Source organism: Simochromis diagramma, unplaced genomic scaffold (assembly GCF_900408965.1).
Source record: "Simochromis diagramma unplaced genomic scaffold, fSimDia1.1 OVJJ01000284.1, whole genome shotgun sequence".
Lineage (NCBI taxonomy): Eukaryota > Metazoa > Chordata > Actinopteri > Cichliformes > Cichlidae > Simochromis > Simochromis diagramma.
Window position 1 is genome coordinate 2,068,819 of NW_024386871.1, and position 23,836 is coordinate 2,092,654.

Sequence of the window (23,836 nt, forward strand, 5' to 3'; positions counted from 1 at the left end):
ACAGGACAATATCGGCTGCACTAGCTTCACTTCTCGAAAAAACACAGGTGCCTCACATGGGACGTCAGAGGCACAGCTTATTCAGTAAGGCAATATGTACACATGAACTGTATTTTTCTCTTATGCTGTCGTTTCATAAATAAAGTCTAAAATAATACTGTACATTCTGGTGAAACTGTGGCAATCAAAGGTGGAAATGAAGTAAAAAAAAATAATACAAGTAAAAATGAAACAAAGCACCTTGCTAATCAGGCCAATTGGTTAAGTCATTTCTTGCACTTTTGTGTACACGGACTCAGTACTGAGTTTTTAACAGTATCTGGGAGAATAGGGGAAAAACAACAACAACAACAACAACAACAACATGTTGGCATTCCCATTAACATAAACAAAAAGATAATTACAACTTTGTAACACAGTTTTTTTTTTCTTATCAAAAAAAAAAAAAATCAGACACAAAGCGACAGATTGCCTGCCTGCACCTCCCGCTCCTGCACTACAAAACAGTTTGGCTACAAATGGAGGCAGGTTGGTTTTGGTGGTGGTGGAAGTGGGGATGAGAAGTGTGCAGGAAGTGCAAGGCTTGTTAATCAATACTGGTTGAAAAGCGGTGAAATGAAACGAAACGTAAAAGACATGGGCAAGAGAAGACGTCATTACACGTATGTGACGAGCGCTCTGTTCCTGAAGCCAGTTAAGAACTAAACTATTACAATTAGCCCTGTAGATTAGATTCAGTTTGCAGTTGGGGTTTTTTGTGTGTTTTTTCCCATATAAAAATCAATTTAACAAAACTGCTAGTACTGGCACACCAATTGATCTGTTCTCGGATAATAATATTCCTCTTTTTGCAGTTCTGAAGCTGAACGATGTTTCGTCGCTGAGAAATCAGACTGCCATAACACAAAATTTACATTCTCCTCTTACAAAAACAAATCAAAACAAACATGTAAATAACTTTGTTTTCCTTCCATAAACGAACTAGCCATTAGACATACAATACAATTACATAGATACATATTTTCAATACCGCACATTCAATCTGCCAAAAAACAAACAAACAAAACAAATAAAAACAACAAAAAAAGTAATGATTAAAAAGCCAACAAAGATGCTGCAATATATATAGAGAGAGATGTATGTACAATGATTATAGCATTCATAATTGCACTATGCCTCAATAAATGTTAATTACAGGCTTATGATCTAGGGAAGTGTTACGAAAGAAATAAAAATAAAAAAAGTACTCAAAGTAAGTCGGGGAATGAAGGATTGCAGATCAGAAATGCCAATTAGAAACAAGAAGGGCTCACTTTGGTACAACTGAACGTCGACACTTTACCTTTCACACAGGAACTAGCCAGATTTATTCTCCACTGCTATTCAACTACAACAGTCAAGACAGCCGGGCTGTGATTGGACAATTACAAAGATACAGCTAAAATGCGACTCGATAAGTCTGCAGGCTGGCGCGGGCTTGGAGGGAGGGGCCTGCAGCCCACGGCGCAAGGTTGTGATTGGATAATTTTAGGCAGTTCAACGCGCCGGGTTTAGCTGCGCCAGTGTAGCTGCGCCGGGTGTAGCTGCCCCTTCTTTCAGAGCCCACGAGCTCGCTGTAGCTCAGGTCAGTCCATGCTGGGTCGGTGTGTCGGGGGTGGGAAGAATACCGCAGACTGTGTTGAACACTTCAAAAAAAAAAAATGAAATAAATGTATTTAAAAAAAAGAAAGAAAAGAAAACCTCCAGGGTCGATACGTCGGGTCGGTAGAGTCAGTGTTTGTTAGCCCTGCTCTTTCCTGTCTGCAACACTTTTCATTTCAGTGAACAGCTGTGGAGTCTGGGCCTCTGTCCCTCTCACTCATTCACTCTTTTTTTTGGCATTTGGCAATAAATATACATGTTACCATAATAAAAAGCGTTAATGTGGCACAGTTGAACATAATCATTTAAACATATCGTCTGATAAATTATTACCTCCTCGGCTCCCTTCAGTTTGTGTAAAGTGACCGCTGCCATGGTTCATCTTTACACGACAAAGCAGAAGTCCCTGTGTGCGTCCCCACTTTGTTGCTCAAAGCTTTTTTTCCTTCTTTTTTTTTTTTAATTTTCAAAGCCTTTTTCACTCACATTTCTCAACCGAACGGTTCTATCGACAGCTGAAAACCATGACACGACCGTCACTTGACACACGACTTGGGTTGTTCCCTCCAAACACATGCTCGACTCACTGAATGGCACCAAAAGCCAATGCAAAGTAAGATTAATAAAGATCTAAGCCACTCGCATATATCAAATGAATTTTAAATCATTTTAAAAGAGATCACAAATTCTGCCTACTCATCAAAAGACTTGCCAATCAGTCTATCAGATTAAAAAAATAAATTAAAAAAATGAAGCCATCTAACTCATCACTCCCTGCTGGGCAAACGGGTAAACGCCCGTGATGAAGCTTCAGAATGAAACAACAGGTAAGGAAGAAGGCTAAAAAAAGGAATTCAAACTTTTTTTTCTTCTTCTTTTTTTTATAAAAAAGGCAGGAGGGACAGAAACACACTGCATTCATTTGAGCGCCTTCCACCCAACCCTCGCGAATATCCTGTCCCCACTTTTTCATCACTTCTTAAATAGCAAGATAACATTTACTTCGCTCACCCCTCGAGGAGTCAAGAGATCAGCAGACAGCAAATAAATTAGTATTATGCAACCATTAGATTTTTTTTTTAAAATGTGTGTGTGTATATATGATCTATCTTTTCACAGATTGCGTCAGTCAGTGTGTGCTGAGGGCCTGCAGTCGGAACACCCCGCTCTGCCCTGCTCTACACCAGGTTGTACTCCTTTAGGTTGAGCTGCAGGATGGTGTCTTTGACGGCTGCAAAGACGAAACGGATGTTCTCTGTGTCAGTGGCGCAGGTGAAGTGAGAGTAGATGATCTTGTCGCTGTCTGGATTCAGGTCCACAAACATCTTGAGGATAAACTCTCGCCCTGCTTGGGCATCCCTCTGCGGACCTGCATGGGGGAATATCGTGGATCAGTATATATGCACAGCTATAAATTACTACAGCTTGTTTATCATTCATAATATCAGTGTGGAGATCCTCCATGTTTTTTTTTTTTTTCATGGTTTTTCCCTGCCATACTTGTCGGATCATTCCAATTTACGCACCACGACTGTACCTCAGGTCTGCCAGCCGAAGATTTTTTATTTGCCCTAGAGCTCAAGCTAAAAACATTGTGGAGCTTCAGGTAGTACTTAGAAAACTTTACTCACTGCAGTATAGCGACGTGCCCTCAAATGTCTACCTGTGCACATTTCACATTATATGTTAATTGTTACACTTTGTTTTTTTAAAGCTCTACATGTATGTGAGTGATGCTGAGTCAATGGCAGGAGCGCAAATTACTGATCTTATAAGTAAGTTTCTGGTGCAAAAAACTACAAAGGCCAAAATTCAAAGCAAATACTGTTACATTTTCCCAGAAGAAATGTTTGCACGGAATGCTTCACTTATAGTCAACACCTCTCTTCTGTGGCTTAATTATTTGGCTCACCCAAAACTAACAGATATACATAAGAAAGAGAATATCATGTGGCAACCAGTTAAGCTTCAGTCTAACATCATTTTCTTTTCTTTCTAAAGCTGCACACTTTAAAATACCAAAGCTACGAGCTTTGAATGCTGTAACACTTTCTTTATGTACTTTTATCATGTCCCCACAACAGTAAAATACCGATACAATTAGTCCATGGTGCACAGTGCATGGCAAATGTGGTAGCGTAGTACACTGTTTGCTGTAATGCTGTCAAATTATGTATGACTAATGTAAACAAGCTGTCACGCTGAAGGCATTTTTCCATCAACTCTCTGCACTGCTTGAAGTCTTATATTTGATCCAAGACGTTGTAATCTGTTAAAAATCCCCATTTACAAATGTTTGTGCTCAAAGTTACATTTACAGTTAGAACGATCTTTCAGATACAGAGTTAGAAATAGCACCAATGATGCAGTACGTGAGAAACACTCAATGCTTTTGTCATTGTGACCAATCATAGCTGGCCTTTAAATAGACAGGAACTAATGTGGAGCAAGAATTACATATTAAATCTGTTCTAGTGCACTCCAGAAATAAAATTATGACCTTGTAAATTAGCACAAAAGGGCCACTTTAAAGCACTTGAAATCTGCATCACTTGATATCGAGTTTGAAATATTTTTTCGGCATTTATTTCCTTAAATCAAATATGTGTAATAAAAAAAAATGACAAAAATAGCAGAGATTACTCTGATACATTAAAAGCTGTGTATCAGATATTATACTGTAAGCAGAAATTTCCTGCCATAGTTAACCTGTCAGCTCTACAAACTAGTTCTAATGGACCCCCAGTCACACTGGCATGGAGAGCTGTCAATGACCCCCCCTTGACAACCACCGGTCACTGGGTGGTGAGCAGTTACTAGCAGTGGCTAGGTGAAAACGGTCGTAATGAAGTGTAGATGTTACACCGAAAACCTTGTCATTGCTTTGCAGGTTTCCATGGCCGTCTGTAGTTTCCATAGAGGACGCCAACTTATCTGCAAAAGCTTGGCATTTACTTGCTGAGTGATACTGAAACTATGAGCACAGCTCAGACAGGAAATCAAGACTGTTTGCCTTCAAAGTAAAAGTCTGAAAGCAAGTTGGTTGCAGTGATGAGGCACTTTTACTTTGGAGACTAACAGCCTCTATTCCCAGTTTGAATCACACTTGTTTCCAAGTTTTACGACCGCTCTGCAAGTGTTTCTACATCTACGAACATCGGTTATTGACCGACGCAATCAACAGGGCCCCTTGGTGATTTATTTCACCTAGCTACCTCCGCCACTTCTCACCATCCAGTCGGGGACTTCACATCTTTCCATCCTGACTGGAAGTTGCTGCGTGACTGAAGCCTAACAAAAATAATGGCACAGCAGGTGATCTGTGAACATGTTTAAGAGTTAAACAAAACATGACGTCTTTACTCAAAAACACCTCGACAGTCTTGATTTTGGGGCTTCGCGTAAGCTCTGTCAGTGTTTTGGTACGAGCACTCTTCAATCATTCAACACTCACCATCATACTCTGGGAAGTAGTCAACCAGATGAGAGTACATAATCTTCTCCTCCAACAGGTCCTTCTTGTTGAGGAACAGAATGACTGAGGAGTTTTGGAACCAGGGGTATGTGATTATTGTCCTAAACAGAGCTTTACTCTCCTCCATCCGGTTCTACACCGAGTTTATGTGAAGGGGAGGGGGCAGAAGGACAGAAATAAAGGAAGAAAACAGAGAGATAGTTAGTCTCTTAATTAAAAACCAGTCCTTCAACCTGATTAAGTGCAGATTTTAATAACTGTTTCACGGCACCAGAGGGAGAGCAGTAAAGATGAGAGAGTAGGGCAATCATGTTTTTAATTTCTCCCTCGCGCTTGATTTCAAGCAACCCTTCTCATAGCGAGTCTTACACCTCTCAGTGCTGCTGTTTATCAAAAGCACAAAGCAGAATGCCTTATTTTATATTATATAATAAAAACTATCTAATGCTATTGGATTATAAAGGTCGTGAAGCTGGTCAGTCTTCTACTTTCACAATATGCAGGCAAAAAAAGGAGGGAAACAGATGGGCGCGAGAAAAAAAAACAAAACAGCAACAGACAACACACATATGAACGCACACCTGCTCATTAATACACTTAAAAAAAAAACCCTGACACATCGATTCCTCTTAAGAAAGAGACGTGGCCTTAGGCGGCATTCAAAACAGCTGGCTGATCATTTACAAGGGAAAAAGAGCTGGAGCACCACCGAGCAGCCCGAGAACCTGATTTCCATTGTTTTAAATAGGGAAAGCTTTTATCTTTACAAACAACTAATCTCCTATGTCGCATGAAATAAGGATTTTCAAATGGGAATTTATGAGAGCATCCTTTAAACCATTTAATCTCTCGGTAGTTTGGTGAAATTTCTCTTGGTCTTTCTAAAAAAAATAAAATAAAAGGACAAATCACCTCGTTATCCGACTCCACCAAAACTTGGTCGTACTCGCTGAGGGCTACCAGGAACATGATTGACGTGACGTTCTCAAAGCAGTGGATCCACTTCCTCCTCTCTGACCTCTGACCTCCGACATCCACCATCCTGCCATGGCAGGAGAGAGAACAACGTCACTGTAAGCACAGGAAGTGTCTTGTGTGGTTGTCCTTTTGACTTAATCCCCTTGACGCAGGTTGTTTAATAAAGGGAAAGCCCAAGACAAATCAAATGTGATGATGCCATTGACCACTTCTGAATCAGATATTCAGTGGATTTCAATCAGATTATTAACATAAAATAATCAGGAAAACATCTGATAAACTTCAAAGGCGAACCTGCGAGTCCATTACGTATCGAGTATAGTTTAATACCTGCATTAACAAAGCACAATATTCTTTTTAAATATTTTATAAGCTTATCAAACTCCTTGCATATAAAATATTAATCCCCAGTCTTACTTGTAAGTATAACCATCAGATGATGTGCACCTCTTTCTAAAGGCAGTAGAGTCCACAGGTTACTTGAGCGTCTTCAAACTCTCACAGAGTGAGTGCACTCATGTATTCTCGCTGCATTGAGAGCCTATCTCGAAAACACTTTGTTTACTTTCATTTCCTTTTCCTGAGGTCAGCTGATAGCTCCATCAAGTTATTAAGATATTCTAACAAAGTCACACAACACCATTTCAGTGAACAGTGGTTGTGCTTTTGTTATACATAATGACACAGCACTGCATTTTCACTTTTTAAATAACAATCCGATCTCACCTGAATATGACACTCTGCAGGTCAAATGGGTATTCAATAATGCCTGTGGTTGGAACTCGAACCCTCAACACATCCTGCTGGGTGGGAAGGTAGGCTGGCTCAGCGATCCGATCCAGTGCGTTCAGGTAACTGAGGAGGCAGGCAGTAAAAACAATCCAGCACCTCACAGACACTACAAATCTCTTTCCTGAGATCTTTTAGAAATCTGTTGAACAGTTTGACGCCCGTTTCCTGAACGGCTGTCGGCTGTACTCACTATTTAGTAGAGTCCGAGAGCTGGTATTCCCGCCTTCGATCGTAACACTCCTGGATGCCCGGGTCGTTCCATAAGCTCTTGATTGCATCGACGTAGGGATTCTCAAGCTTGTTGATCTTCTCTACATCTACCTCTCTCACTATGTTGGCGTGAGCCTGGTGGAAAACAGAAACTTAACTTATCAAAACTTTATCAAGCATTCAGTATCTCTCACACATACACACAGAGACACACAAATTAATCACTGCACAGGTTACACAGTCCTAATTATCACTGGTGTATTTTCTGCTCTCACTCGCTTATTCTGTATGCAGGAATTTCTTAGCACCCCGGGGCTCAGCATGGACCTAATATCTGAAGCACAAATCCCACTGGGCCTATTAAGGGGAAAGTTTTGTCGGCCCAGATTCCCACTAAAACTCTGCTGTGTCCCATGGCAAGAGATCAACACGTGACTGAATGTTGAAGTGTTGAGCAACAGTGCAGCACAGCTACTCCTGATGATTAGGACGGATACGTAATGTTTGCATTGTGTATGTCATGCATGGGTGCTTCCATGAGTGTGAAATGGGGAGGCATTGAATCTGAAAATTCAATCATAAGTGAAATACAGAAACAAAAAACTTAAAAACTATTCAGATTTTAAGATGAACAGACCTTCTGCCTCCATCAACGTGAGTTAGGACTTGATGCACATTTTCCTCAAGCAACTGGAGGTTGCCAGATCCCACTCAAGATGGTGATGCAATGTACTAATAAATGCTTGTAATACAAGATATTAAATATGTTCAATTTTACTGTGTGGTAAATGTAAATATCAGTGCCTCACATTTCCTTTTTTACTTTACTAACTGTAAACAGGGTAAAAATAACAGAACAAACCACTCTGAGGTACATGGGAGGGACCCATTTTTCTAAATTTAAATTGTATTGTTTTTCCATATGTAATATGGACAAAAACCTCCATAAAAGAAGTGGGGTTAGACGTCTTTTAAACAAGGGAGCTCAATTAAAGCAGTAGTGCCTTAAAACTGCATTTTTCTCAATGGCCACCAGGGGGCGAGGCGTGTGATTGCAAATACTTTTCTGGTCTCATAAAGAACAGCTCTCCGACTCGAACTCTAAGCACTTTTCCGGTTTACAGCCGCAATCATTTATTTCAGGTCACATTAAATCAAAAAATTTGTCCATATTGTGTTTTGGAAATAAGGATTTTCTGGGATATATTCACTGGCTAACAACTCATGACTGACAATCAGTCAGTTTCAGACTCGCTCCTTAAAATTCAGATTCTAAACCAAATGGAGACTACAAAAGAAGGTCATCCAGAGGCTTCAAAGTGGGACATATGTTCATCAATTATATTGTCTACAGTGGCTTTAGCCGCACCAGTGATGTAAAGAATAGATTTACTTTTAACTTTGCAGTTGTCATATTTATTTGGATAAAACCATTCAGCAAGTTCCTAAATCTAATATGGCTGAGTAAATCTTTTGTGATGACACAGATATGAGTCAGTGCATTCTAACTGAAGTTAGATTGAATTCATGATTGTGAAAAAAAAAAAGTTTGTGCAGTAGCAGACACACAAGAATGCCTGTCAATAAACTGCACGTGATACTCGTGAAGATAATGGTAAACAGTACTTGGACACAATCAGAAAATAGTGTCCTTGCTTACAGCGATTGTGTGATTGACTGTATAACTGGCAGATTGAAAACATAAATAAAGCCACAGAACAAGTCTTTTTACCAGCAGATTAACCTCTCGTGCTGAACCTTTACAAATCAGTGACTGTCTACATGCAGACACAGCATGACCTTTTTCTTAACCTGCCACTACAAGCCTTGAAGTCCAGCACAAACACAGTTTCTGTTTTTAGTGTGGATCACCTAGTCTGAGACAGAGTTACAGTACATGACTGAGACGTGCATACATCAGACATGTGAAGACTGGGGTCTGAAGATTGAGGCCTATTTAAAATGGGTGGGCCTGAAAGACTGTGAGAGTGACATTTACTATAAAAGCCCAGAAAGACACTGTAAACACAATTGATGGGTTTCATTTTCACTTCCCTTGTGATGTCAGTCAATTCTTTTGTCAAGGATAAAATACTTCCCATTTTACCCGTATGTATATGAGAGTAGAGGGATGTTGGGTACAAATTATGACAGGTTACACGGTTCCATTGTGCACATAGCTCTGATTTCATTAGACAATCAGTTCTACCCTTTAGTACAGGTCCTAAAAGACTTTTACATCAACCTCAAATTGACTGTTACTATAAATTAGATGGCGGATGTGCAGTGTGCAAGACATGGCGGTAAACTGGAATGAGAACTGTACAATGAACCAAAAGCTTGGGAAGAAATTTTGAAGCAGAAACCCACCTGCATTTAGTTTCATAAAAATAGATCATAAAAGCATTATATTTATTCAGCATATTCTGAATTAAAGTGTTTAAAGTGGGCAAAATAATGGTGAAAATGCACAACTGATATACCACAATCAGTTTCATTCCTCATGAAAATGCACACACGAGACGGGAAGTGAAAACAGCCGTGCACCACATCTGCATAAACATGCACGGCTGCGATGTCATTTTAAATCTCGCAGGTTGCACTGATTGTCATATAATGCGCGCTTGGTCGACAGCAGTGGCTGGGCTCCTCGCTCGTTACAGTCTGCATGTCTGGGGAAAAGATGTGTCGTTTTGAACTACGAATTTAATGTCTGTAGAATAGTGTAGTTATTCAAACTTTCGAAGATTTCCGTGCTATTTGAAAACCGCCAACATAATTGAACAACACGTAGTGGAACCCTCTTACCTGGGTGAACACATCTCACTTTAAAATACAAATAAATGATGCAACTGTGCAATCAGTCAAAAAGTTCTAAGCTGTCCAGATCAGCATTAATTATGCAACGCTTAAAGCGGTTCCCAAAAAGAATGCATTGGAACAACTTTGCACCCCTCTAATGGAATGAATGGGATCCAGTGGTCTACTTGCACATGTATTTTAGGGAAATGACAATGCTGATAAAATGGGACAGACCAAAAATGCTCTCACATTAAAGTGCGCATTTGGTTTTGTGCATTATGAATAAAACACCTGATTTTAACACTGACATAACAAACACAATATCTCTAAAAAAGGCTTTCATTAAACATCAGCCTGGACTGTAGTCTGACACAGAGAAACTGAAGACCACAGTAGCTGTGCCAAGGTGTGGACTCCTAAGCATCATTTCCTTTAATTTGTCACTTTCACATGGAAGAAACTTTGAGCAAAAACTCCCTGTACCAGTTCCCAAAGCTGTGAACACCAGGGTAACTCCTCTACAACAAAGAGGCTCTGCCGACGTGTTAAGTACAGAGAGCAAGGTGAAATTTGAGCGAGTAGTGTGGGGTATGGTAGTAGTGTAGAAGCAGGGATGGTGTGCATATATGCATGTGTGGATTTCAAGGAAATATGCAAACACAAATACTCAAAAGGGCGTGATGAGTACTTGAGTGTTTTAAGGACACAGGAAGTCTATAAAAGGACAGGAAATGATTATGGATGGCTGTTACAAATAAGATAGACGGCACTCTAAAAATACTCAAGCACAATGTAACACATCGTAGAGTCTCTCTCTCTCTCTCTCTTTCTCTAATTATTTGACACCATCAACTGCCATTTAAGTTGGAGAACGTGAAAAGCTGGAGTGAAAGAATCCATTTACCTTGTTGTGCTCATACTTGTAGGGGATCTTGAGCGTCTCCATGGCTCGGATCATGGCCTGCATGGACGTGAAGATGTTCTGATAGACCAGCTTGGTGAAGCCCCTTTTGTCCTCATCAGAGTAACCGGCTCCGTGGATAATCCTCATCTGTTTGATAAATGTGCTCTTCCCACTTTCCCCAGTGCCTGAGAAAGTACACAGGAAAAGGGAACACAGAGTTTATTTATACAGTAGGTTTGTGCAAAGTGTCATTTAACCAGACGACGCGTGTCGTCTCCTGTGTCGGCAGTCATGCTTCTTAAATGGACATTAAGACTATTTTCACTGTTAAAAATTAATCCACTACTGTTAACTAGAGAAAAGGCATTAAAACCTTGCAGGGGAGGCTTCTTGCACAGCCAGTGGTCTAAATGCAGAACATAGGCGGCACTGATTGTACAACGTCCTTACCATGAGATTGCCATAGCTGTATGGATATAAAATAAATTTGATTGCACTGCATTTGCCCCATTTATAGGGGCAGAGCTGAAATCCAAGTGCAGATCATAATTAGCTGCTATAAACCAAAGCAAAAAAAAAAGAAAGAAGAAGGGACCCTGCAAGATCCTTACTTGGCTGTCAGAGCGTTTCAAGAGAAGAAAAGAAAAAAAAAATCCACATAGACTTCTGCAGTGTAGCATTTGTTTTCATTGAAAATGACAAAAACAAACTTGTGATGTTGGCATTAAATTCGTTTTTTAAACTACACTCTTTCATTCACATTCCATAATTACCTGTACCCCACAGCAATCCACCCACAGTAAAAAATAAAAACGTTTTTAAAAATGCCGAAGTGCCGCTGTCTAACAGCCTTTTTTATTCAAGCTGCATTATTATATTTCACATCACGGAGGAAGATTGAACAAGCAAACAGGCAGGATTACTTTATAAAGTTGTAACAGAGACAGCGTGACATGGAGCAACACAAACTGCTGGTTGAAGGCGATATCCATACTCGTGTTGCATATTAAGGAGTCCTCAGTCCTCAAACTTCAGACAGTGCTGGAGGAATCAAGTCGGATACTGTCTGAAATTACCTCTTTCCCAGTATAGCAGACAGTAAGAGAGAACCTGCTTCATTTGCTTTAAGTTTACCAACTACTGACTGCTCTACTTTGATATGGACACAACCAGATGGTAAAACCTTTTTACTATATAGTTTATAAACTGCTTAATATCAAAGCCAAATGTCCATGTTCAGTATCCACCCATGATTTTCTTATGGGTACAAAGCTATTAGCAACCCCTTTTACACTGCCCAGTAATTGGGTCCATTGTTAATGATGAAAAGCTGATTAAAGTAACTATGGTGAATGAAAGGGATTCTTGCAGAATTACAAACATAAATATGTGTATAGGGATATTTCCTATCCTAAGATGAATCGTGGCTTTTTGCAACAACATCCTGTCTTGGAATAAACATTTATACACACAGATGAACAGTACATGCACACGGTCATACACATATGAACGCATCCACTCATGCACTCACACATATGATATTATGTGCTGGTTACTCTTCCTCCCAGCCTGTTTGCTTAGTCTGGTGACAGACCAAGAACAACATCTCTGTCCTCTCAGCGGTGACAGGAACTATTTGGGTGTGAAGAACTGGGGGTGTGATTTCCCTTTGGTTCATTGAGAATCTTGGCAGACCAGTGGAACAGTCTTAACTAGTACCTCTTGGATAACTTCAAGAGTTAACATGAAGTTAAGAGTATGTTTTGCATGTGTGCTGCAGTGCATATTAACTGAGCGTCTCTCTTATAGAAGTCTGAATATGCTGCACTTCTTTGTAACAAAAGTGAAGCCAAAGCAGGCTTTCTAGTGTAGTCCAATAGAAGCTTGCAGGGAGGTAGCAATCATTCTCCAAATTAATAAATGTCGCTTTGAGGAAAGGTATTAGAATACATTGTTTTTCCATGCATATTCAACTTAATTTGATGAATACCACAATGCATATGGTTTCTTTTCCACTAAACAAAGCAAAGAAAACCACATCTGTCCATTTATCCATTTTCTCAACTGCTTATCCAGGTCAGGGTCACAACTGGGGGCTGAAGCCCATCTAAGCTGTAATTGGGTGAAAGGCAAAACTCATACAAGCCTATGCTTTATGATTTAGACTTGGATTTGTATTTGCTGTCCAAACAGCATAGTGTTATTTACCTTGTTGTTCCAGTTAATGACTGGGAGTTAACAATTACAATAACCTAAATAATGGGTAGTAATTCTTTAACTAATTTTAAGAAATAATACATTCAAAACATTTTTTCCTAACACCAGTGAAGTGGGTGACAGAATTAGCACCTCAGAGTCTGAGGTGGGTAGAGTGGATGCTCTGGGTGAGGATCCCAATCATCAGGCTTGGTCTAGTATGCACTCTCAGTACCTCCTTGGTAAGATGCTTTGGGTGGAGACCCTGCCCGGCCTGCATGCATGGGAAAGCCCCCAAAGAACTTTAGTGGTGGAGAGTAGTGAGGTCTTGGCAGCTTTTCCTAGCATGCCTAGCTGGATCCATATGAGTGGTAGCAAAATGGATGGATGCCGATGACATCATCCTGGTTGTCACAGAAAAAAAAGTGAGGTACTCTCCTACAAGAATGCTATATTTTTACACACATTACTTCATAGATTTGTACACAATTACTCGAAAACGAATCATAATCGCTTGACCACATCTCTGTCTTAATGGATCTTTTCCATTACACCAATGAGTATAACAGGCACTGAAAAAGATAGGGAGACAGCAAATATGCTCTGTATGACTGTCTTCTGGCCATTAGTGGCTGCTGAGTCACGTTTCCAATCGATGAAGCAACCCCAGATTAACCCAAGTGTGTAATGGTGTCTATGGATCAGCATTACATCTGCCATGGCACGAGTTCTATGAAAGTTGTCTGACTCAGAAGCAAAAGCACAATAAGACAAAAGACCAAAGGAAAAAAAAAACAAGCTGCTCGGTCTTCCTTTTCCTTTAATTATTAAATACCCTGGACATTTAAAACTTGACTTGAAGATACTCAGCACTCACACTTAAGATGTGCTTATTATTTGGTTTAAGTGTATCAAAAGGATAATTAAAAGTTCTCCTGTTCACTGGCCAAATGACGTCTTGAACTTTGTGCTTTCAAGACTCGCCAAACTCCATTACTGTCTGCAGTGCGCAGACATTTTAAGAACGTACCTCATTTTAAACTGACTCTATGAGTGAAAAAGAAAGTCACTCACTTCCAAGTTCTTAGCAGCACCTTAAGTAGAGTTAAGACACGAAGGCTGAGTGCCAGTTTCACTTTTACAAATACTTTCGATTTGTTCCTCATCGGCATAGATTATTGGACCTTGATTTTCAGCCTTGCTACTAATGAGAGTTTAACAAAACTCAGACGCTCTTTGGTCCTAAATTTGAAAGCGAAAACTATTCAGCTGTTGTACAGTTACAAGAGTGACAGACTTGGATTTCAATCTTCTCCCTCTCAGTTACTTTGATAGGAGTTTTTACATTTCATTTATTTGACTAACCAAATAACAGAAGCTCCCTAATTTTAACAGCATCTTGTATTCAAAATATACATTAACACTAAATGCAAGAGAGTAAATACTTTCAGGAAATGATAAGTGAATATTTAGTTCATTATTTAGATCCTTATGACTGACTAAGGTCAGTTATACATGTGCATAACTGACCACTGCTGTAAGTAGGACTACCACTGCAGACCAGGGATTTCACTGTGTTTAACAATCTTAACTGGATGACAGGAAAGTACATAAAATAAACCTTACTTTATTAAGAGAATTTAAAACTCTTGAACAATAAAACAGATATATTTATATTTTAACGGTTCTAAAGAAAATCACTCCTATAGGAGTCGGATCAATTTGGTGTTAATGGCAGAGACTGAAAAGAGCCAAAACACTCCATAGAAAGGGGAATTCAGTAGAACTGCTGGGGTGTATCAAGGTGCCTTATTAAACCATATTCTCAATTTCTTCAGCACTTTTGCATTGCAAATACTTTTAAGTCAAAAAGCGTAAAAAAAGATCTGGAGTTGGTTCCAAGTGCTTAACTTGCATTTGGTACCTATTTACTGTAATTCTCAATAAGAGGTTGACAACAATCCCGGCACATGCTTAAAATGAGTGAGTGCACTGACAAGCTCAGATACACCAAGAGACCTGAAAGACCACAGAAAACAAATAAAGTGCATGACTGCATTTTTTTCCTTGATTACGATACAACTTCTGACTAACTCAAGAACAGTCAGTCTCACTGAAGTCTTTGTCTCACTGAATAGACTTTGTTGACTCTGTCACAAGTATTTATTGATTTATTGAGACTCCTGATAGAAGCAACAGGATGAAATGTGAAGTGTGCAGGGCTATACTATCTCCTCAGATTCAATCAGATGGTGCAATACTGATCGGGCACAGTGCAAATGGAAAATAACCCAAAACATACTGCAAAAGCAACCCAAAGGTTTCTCAAGGCAAAGAAATGGGATATTCTTCAATGGCCAAGTCAGTCGCTTGATCTCAAGTAGAAATTTTGCCCTTCAATCACATCCACGTTGACTTAAAAATCAATTTTGGAGGCAAAATTTTGAAAAATTGTCCAAAAGTGGACCCAACTATCATAAAATCTGGAAGCTAAACAATGATTTTGAAATGAATAAAAATGACTTAAACACTGATTGATACGTTAATCAAAACATAAGACACCTTTAGGCATTCCTCTAACAATAACAACCATGTGCTGGTGAGAGAGTCGCTATAAGTAGGGCTGGACTTTGTTCAGTCATAGCCATGACACAACATGGTAAATGGACTATTTCTTACAGAGAGCTTTTCTACTCTGAGCACTCAAAGCGCTTTACGCAAATTGCCTCATTCACCCAGTCACGCCAGCACTGATGCAATGATTTTCAAAATTATTTGGTTGTTCAAAATGGACATTCTAGAATATATCTTTTGTGTTTGTTGAGGTAAATCTATAACCTAAGTTGTAAAGGCATCTCATGTTTCGAGTCCATCCCACTTGTCTACAAATTAATTTTCGGCATGCATGTGAAAGTTTGTAAAGGGGGACAAGCACCAAAAACTAGGTTCAATGGTCCCTTAAGGATTGGAGCTGGGTCGTGCCATTTTTGTAATTGAGCAATTTTAAATTAATTTAGCAAATGTAGACAAGCCCAATAATTAGTCATGTTTAACCCATTTCAGAGTCAACAGACGCTTCAGACCTCAATGATAAAACAAGAATTGTCTATTATTAGTGGTATCTATTATTAATCTACAAATTATTTTCTAGATAAAGTAAATATGCCTAGATTCCCACAACAGCCCATGGCCAAAAGAGTTTTGAATGGGTTTCTTCAAATTTGGCCACTTGGACTCTGGGATGAGCTGATAACAATTTGTCTTTGACCTTAAACCAGCAATGTAACACAAAACAGGTTTTTGCTCCTGCCATAATTCAAGAGTTTATGTGCCAATTAAGACAATTTCCTAAAATATCTAATAGAGTACAAAGCTAAAAAAAAAGATGACATGATATATCCAGCAGTTCAAAGGCCAACTGGCCATTATTTAAAAACAATAACAGAACGGAAGAGTAGACTGTGATCATATTTCATACTGGATCAGACGCTAAATGCGTGGCACTAATCTTGCCCCCTTCCATAAAATGATGCTAAAGTCTTTACTACTGGGTTGGGCCCCCTTTTGCCTTCAGAACTGCCTTAACTCATCCTGACATAGAATGAACAAGGTGATGGAAACATTCCTCAGAGATTTTGGTCCTTATTGACCTGAGATTTGTCAGCTGCATATCCATGATCTCAATCTCCTTTTCCACCACATCCAAAGGGTGTTCTATTGGATTGGGATACAGAAACCGTTTGAATACAGTGAGTTCATTCATGTTCAATGCCAATAAAATATCCCCCAGACCATTACACTACCAGCCTGATACAAGGCAGGATGGATCCATAAGTTCATGTTAAAGTCAAATTCTAACTGACAGCTGACTGTTGCAACAGAAAAACACTCAGACAAGGCAATGTTTTTCCAATATTCTGTTAACCAGCTTTGGTGAGTCTATGTGAATCATAGGCTTTCCTGTTCTTTGCTGACAGGAGTGACACGTGGTGCGGTCTTCTGCTGTTGTAGACCATTCAATGATTCTCATCTGCACACCTTGGTTGTACCGAGAGGTTATTTAAGTTTCTGTTGTCTTCTTAACAGTTTGAAACAGTCTGGTCATTCTCCTCTGACCTCAACAAAACATTTTTAGCAATAGTCAAAACTAAATCCCGTTTTGACTACTGAGGTATACACAGCCAAGACCACTAAGCACATGACATTAACTAGTAAGCCACATTGGCTGTATGACAATCGTGATGACTATATAGGCTAAAGTGAATAAGGTCCTAGTCACACAGGCTTAGAGACTGGTCCATGGCAACTAATAGTTATTAAGATAAAAAATGAGAACTCATCAGGTGGCTTAAAGTGGTTGCATGAGGTTGATAGCAGTCGCTGATTAAATGATTGCTAAAAGGCCCACTCTTACAGGCCTAGAATCTAGAAATGGACAGTGACCCTCATTTTTTCACAGGACCCACCTTTTTCTAGGGAACAGATGGGTCATGTACTCCCCAACCAGTTGGCAAAAACATGATTACTTTGATTGGTAGCATATGCTGTAGTTTGCATAAAAAGGCAGACCTGTCTAAAAATACTCTCCAGCTACTCTCCAACTTGTAGAGAAACTGTGAAAAGTGCAACAGAAACCATAAATGGAAACCATTTGCTGTCAAAGTAAAAACTGTAGATTCTGAAAAATACCAGTTGCAGTACAAAGACACAACTTTTACTCTGAGGGTGAACCTTCACCCTTTCCGGTTTGCATCACACTTATTTAAGTTTTAGTACTGCATGGCGAGTAATTGCCTGTAGTTTTTCACGTTTGTCTGCAAACTCTCGGTCATGTAAATCTGCTAGTAACCAAAGCAATCACTAGGAGGTTTTTGGAGCAGCACTTTCTTAGAAACCAGTTTCACTTACTGAGAGTCAGCTACCTCCATGAACCACTACCAACTAGTTGGAGAATACGCATACTTTCCTGGCATCATACATTGTGGACAAATCTTGAGTGATGTGCACACGATGTCATGTGAGAAACTCCGATAAAATGCAGTTCACAGCTCAAATGCTGTGCTTCTAAAAAGATGTGTAGTAAGTATGCACTTTTCTTGAACTATAGGCACTCAAACTCTAAAGCTTTTTGCCCCAACTACTTCAGGAAAATTTTTGGTCACAGGCATATCAGTTCAACAATGATAGTGTAGGAAATTCAAGTTTAAAATAAAGCACAATATCCAGTGTAGACTTTTTTTAATGTTAAAAAAAAAGTCCGTGTACAACGGCAGAAGGAGCTCGATGTATAATACCAGCTAATAAACTGGACTCCATCCCGGTCGACTGCTGGACTTTGCCAATAACTCTAACTTTTAACTTTTGTAACTAACTGTAACTTTTATAGACACAATTTCAAGGCATAGTCAAGTGATGGATAGTTTCTGCTTGAGTGGCTTAAAGATGAGATCTTGTGAAGCAGCAGGAATGAGAATTAGCATTTCCAAGTCCGATGCAATGGTTCTCAACCAGAAAAGAATGACAACTCTGAATCAGGGACAAATTGCTGGAAAGTGGATGAGTTTAAGTATCTCAGGATTTTGTTCACTAGTGAGGCGAGAGTTGATTGGGGAAACTAAAATGCGGATTGGGGTCATGTCTGCAGCGATGTGGATGCCGTGACAGTCTGTAGTGGTGAAGAGAGAGCTGAGTTTGAAAGCAAAACTGCTGATTTATGTCTCTACCCTCTCCTACGGTCATGAGCTAGAGAATGAGACTGTAGATGAGATGGTAGCAGAAGAAACTAGGTTTCTCCAAAGAGTAGCTGGGCTCTCCTTAGATAAAGATGTGGAGCTCAGTCATTCAGAATAGGTTCAGTAGTAGAGCTGCTACTCCTCCACACCACAAGGAGCCAATTGAGGAGGTTCGGGCATCTGACTAAATTACCTCCTCGGCACTTCCTAAGTATGGTGTTTCAGGCACGTACTACCGAGAGGTTTCAGAGCAACTCAGCCTGGGGGACAGAGATATAATCTCTATGTCCCCCAGGCTGAGCTGAAGGAAGCGGTTGGAGGGAGAGAGGGTCTGGACTTCTCTGCTTAGACAGTTGTTCCTATAACCTGAACCCAGATAAGCAGCAGGGAATGGATATGGATAAATTGATTGATAGATGTATGGATGAAATATTCAGGCACAATATATATATATCAATGTTTTGTTAACTAGAGAGTCTTTATTAGTCACTTATATGAGAGAAACCATCGGTTTCTCCAGTATTTGACCTATCATTAAACAACATCTATACTTGACAGCTTTTAAGAGAAACATATCAAGCCCTTCTCCCACTGAATCAACTCATCTACACTGTTGCTGCTAATGTATTCTCAGTCATCCAATAAGGTTAAATGAGTGTTAATTTCAGAACATTCCCATTATCCGGTTAGCTCTTAATGGACATGAGATACTTGAGGAATGGATTAAAAACTTGCAATCTTCTCATTTGCTGTGTAGCCTGCGTTTCAACATACACGATCCCAGTAGACACAAAGCAATTAGTGGTTTTGAAAGATTATAAGTGACGTTTTAAAAGCCAAGATGATTTCTGAAAAGCCCACTGATGGTCATCCTGAAAACTAGTGAACTTGACTTGGAGAGTTTAGTGGTCAAATCCATCGGGGAAATTAAGCAATTAGCAAGCTTGAAAAACTGAATACCCGTATCCTGTCACTGTATAATAGTTCACAGAGCATCTGTGGTGACACAGTCATATAGAGCACACATCTTCACATATGCACATCTTCCTCTGTTTCACTTGACCACTTGTAATAGAAGTGGTATTTGTGTGCATTAACACACACGCAAATAAATAAACAATCACTGTGAACTGAGAGCCCTGCATATGAGCTGATATACTGAATCAGGTCCAAAAATAAAATGGTTAATTTATCCAGGATTGCTTTAGATGCTCAAGCATATGCCTGCCTATTGTATTTATGAATGCCGCTACTTTCTACAAGGATTAATAAGGTCTATTGTCCTAGGTTAGCCTTGAGCATAACGCATTTCCTATTCATACTCTAATCGGCCTCTCCATGCTCAAACCTTAGATGTTTCTTATAACTCCGGAAAAAGCCACACAGCAGAAAAAAGTCTATACTACCGTCTAAAATCTGTGCTGCTGTTTCTTGTTTTCCTGTCTCTATATAATCATGCTCCATTTCACTTTATATCTTTTTAAAGTAAAGTAAATCCCTCTGAAATACAACAGCCTACCCTTTCACTTTGGGCTGACAAATTTTCACACATTACTGACTAAAGATTAAATAAATACAAGATTATTAGAAACAGCTGCCCTCAAATAGCACACACTTTGTTGTTTAAGGTCACTGACTGCTTATGAATTTGCACAATGAACTTGTGGTGTATTATGAGAGATTAAGGGGCAACAGCAGCACAGTTATTTAACAAGGGTGGTGGCAGTGAGCTCCTTCAAATCCATTTAAGAAGGATTCATGTCATTGTTTTGTTTTAACCAGCAGCCAAAGGTGTAAACTTCTCTCATCCAGTCCCTCTTAAGCATCACTCGGGAGGCAATGTTGCGATCTAAGGGCCTAAATGTACTTTAGACCATTGCCTTCTTGCATTTTCTAAGGAACTAAGTGAGGAGAGCAGCAGATCAGGAAGCGAGGTTTCTGGCACCACTCACCAGGACCACAGTCATCACATCTAATGGGCTTTTTGTTGAAAATCTAATTAAAACCGGGATGGTAAGTAGATGACTTGTTTTCCTCACATTTCTTCAGTATGACTAATGCTGCTTAACAGGATCTGCCCCCTTCTCCCCCATTTACAACCAAACACTGCAAAGACAGTTACGAATGTCATTATTTAGGGTTTTTTTTTTTTTTAAGAATTTAAATAACAATTTAGAATTTTACTATTAAAACCATGATACATTACTCACTGTATTGCACCGAATACTGCTGTTAGTCTGGAAATTTAATATTCCACAATATAATATGCAGGAGCATACCATCACACACAGGTTTACACATATTATAGGACATCAAGTGGCCAAGCTTTCACTCTACATCGATATCTGGGATATAATGATTGCCAGGGTTATGTGTTAAGCTGCAAAACTGTCTTGATTGTGCCCAATAAAGCGCAGACTTTGGCCCAGCCGCACTCTTATAAGCACACCGCCTGGATGGGCCCCTTAAGATCTGGCTGCACAGGTTGTTGTCAAACCTGTAAAGAGCATGGAGGAGTCAATGGAGAGCTAGCGCTCATTTGTTTCCTCGACACTAGCCAGTCACAGTTATTCAAATCAGGTGGTTTTTTTAATATAGTGGAAGCCATGCAGGCCTTACTGGGCAGCATCTCCTCCCTCTGCTGACCTGCCAATCTGTGCACTCGACTCATAACACCGAGATAGTTCTACCCTACCACCCAAACTTCACTCAGGTGGGGAAACCCCATTAACCCCCACTCCCTACAGCCGACAAAGGCATTTTTAGTGAGAGAGGAATGCGGGCTTGGCATTGCTCTCCCCGTCGAGCTTACCGAGAAGCAACAGTTTCAGCTCCCGGCGTGAGTCCCTCTTATCCCGGCGGAGCTGCCTTTCGATCTCGTCGTTGATCCGCCTGGCTTCTTTCGCCTCCTCGCTGAGGCAACACGCCATTATGGATTCCAGGGTCATTCTCTCTCCTTTTGTAAAACTCGCACTCCTTTCCCCTCTTAGTGATTCATCCAGATTTCAGGGGCAGAAGGAAAGAAAGGAAAAGAAAGAAAAAAAAAAAAAAAACAGGCCTGTGAATGCCAAATAACGTCCTCATACAGGCCTACTGGTGGTGAAATAACGCGTGGACGCCCTTATAGTGAGTCCCAACAGCGCACAGATTGTGGTGGAAAGGAAAATTAGATATTTGAGAAATTATTGACCCCCCCACCCCCTCCCCCTGCTTCGCTTATCTGGGGCCTCCCGACAGCTTCAAAACAACAGTCCAAAGCGGTTTCGGTGGAATATCTGTGCAATCTTAATAGGTGTAATCTGCTTTCCCGTCTCAATATGATCAACAGATCCTTTTAAGACACATCCTCTGTACTGCTCAGTGTGATCTCGTTAAGCATTGTCATCCGAGCCGGGCCACCCTCTCTTCAAAGTCGTCAATGTTGATATTTTTCATTAAACGAAATCCCTCGCGTTCAGGTTACCGTCTGCGGATAAGGGCAACAAGAAAAACGCATGAATAAGGCTGTCCGTTTATTTTCCAATGGCTCCACTCCCGGGCGTGGTAAGGCAGAATATGGCGGACTTTCACTCCAATCCGCTAGGCTGGGATACAGTACAGTTATCTCTCTCGGTGCGCTCAAAAAGCCAAGAAAGCCGCACATAACACAGCATTTCTGCCCGAGCTCTTGATAGAGAGGCGAAAAAACATCCCAGTGCGCCTCAGAAGGGAGCTCAAGTCCACGGTTCACGAGCGGAACGTGAAGAAAGGAATAACAGCCGTGTTGTTGCTTTTCCCCCGGCCAATCTTCTCCTTTTCCTCAATTCTCTTCATGTATTTTTATTGCACAGGCCATCCACTCCTCCGCTGGCAGGGTGACGTCGGCCTCCCATCGACCAAGGGGGAGTGTCACGTCAAACAAACGCCACACAAGTCATTTATACACCAACCTGTGGAATAGAAAATGCGTATGACGGGATATGTTGGGACTTCATATCTCTGTTTTACAGTTTCCATTTCAATCCTGTTTTTTCTTTTCTTTATTCTTGTGTGTGTGTGTGTGTGTGTGTGTGTGCTCTCACTGGGTGGGAGGAGGTCCTTATGGAGAGCCATAGGAAGTACAGTTTATGTTTTAGTGATTGCGTGATGAGCGCCTAGTGGAAGTTAACCTTGCACACTCTGATTGTGTTTCAGTGGACATAATATAGTTACACAGTATACAATCAAACGGCACTGCAGTAAACTCTGAAGGTCATTTTGTGCTATTTTTGGCGAGGCACTGAGGCGTTAACTTAACTTAGCTGTTAGACTCTTTGCTCTTTATGAGCTTCTTTGACACCGTCATTAAAATGCGGTTTTTATTCACATATTTATACCTGTCTAAAACTAATGGTCCGTCACACCATCACTACGCTTTAGAGCGATCTCCAGCTAACCTTTAAGTCAACTGGAGGGTTACATTTGTGTTTTGTTCAATATTGTCTTCTTGTGGTGTGGTGTAATTGTGGTACATTTCTTTTTTTCCAAGCTTTGACTTACAGTCTATCAAAAACATATTGTATACATACTGTAGCATAGAGTATACTCTACTTGAGGGCTGAAAATACTTAATACAAATTTCTTCATTTACACAAAACCTTTTTTTTTCTTCCAAGTGCTTTCAATGTAACTTCACACTCCAGTGAACACAACTTGGTCATGCCCATGGATACTTTGGCATGCAGCCTAGAGCAGCCAAGAATCAAACCACCAATCTTCCAATTATTAGCTCTACCTCTTGACCTACAGCCATTATTATATCAATTCTAGGTCTAATCCCTTGCTAAGAACAATAGTGTCAATCTTAGTCTAAAACTTCACTAAATTCAAAGGAAACCAGGCCTGTCTGCAGTATTTAATGGATTGCATTTATATAGCGCTTTTCGACATGTTAGATCCTTCATGTCCACCACTTTGAATATGAAGGATCCCTTCCTGATTTCTTTTTTTTCTTTGCATATTTATTACACTTGCGTTTTTCAGATCACCAAACAAATTTTAATATTAAATCAAGCCCTTGTATATACCTCAAACAATCTGGAGAGTTATGCAGCAGGTGTTATTTTTTCTGTATTTTCATTTGTTATA

At 40.0% G+C, this 23,836-nt stretch overlaps 1 protein-coding gene across 1 annotated transcript; it reads right to left on the reverse strand.

Moving 5' to 3' along the window:
* Window positions 1–2,102: 2,102 nt before the first annotated feature.
* Window positions 2,103–22,599, reverse strand: LOC120733418 (guanine nucleotide-binding protein G(q) subunit alpha). Its single transcript, XM_040031602.1, has 7 exons — window positions 21,543–22,599; window positions 10,803–10,987; window positions 7,077–7,231; window positions 6,821–6,949; window positions 6,029–6,158; window positions 5,096–5,249; window positions 2,103–3,010 (listed from the first exon to the last, which is right to left on the reverse strand). The coding sequence occupies exons 1-7, from the start codon at window positions 21,676–21,678 to the stop codon at window positions 2,820–2,822; spliced, it is 1,080 nt and encodes a 359-aa protein (XP_039887536.1). The 5' UTR covers window positions 21,679–22,599; the 3' UTR covers window positions 2,103–2,819.
* Between the last annotated feature and the right edge of the window lie 1,237 nt (window positions 22,600–23,836).

Coding starts and splice junctions, on each gene's coding strand:
- LOC120733418 (XM_040031602.1), bottom strand. CDS start 21,678: ATGACCCTGGAATCCATAATGGCGTGTTGCCTCAGCGAGGAGGCGAAA. Junction 10,988..21,542: donor GCTGAAACTGTTGCTTCTCG/GTAAGCTCGACG, acceptor GTACTTTCTCAG/GCACTGGGGAAAGTGGGAAG. Junction 6,159..6,820: donor CTGCAGAGTGTCATATTCAG/GTGAGATCGGAT, acceptor CTGCCATGGCAG/GATGGTGGATGTCGGAGGTC.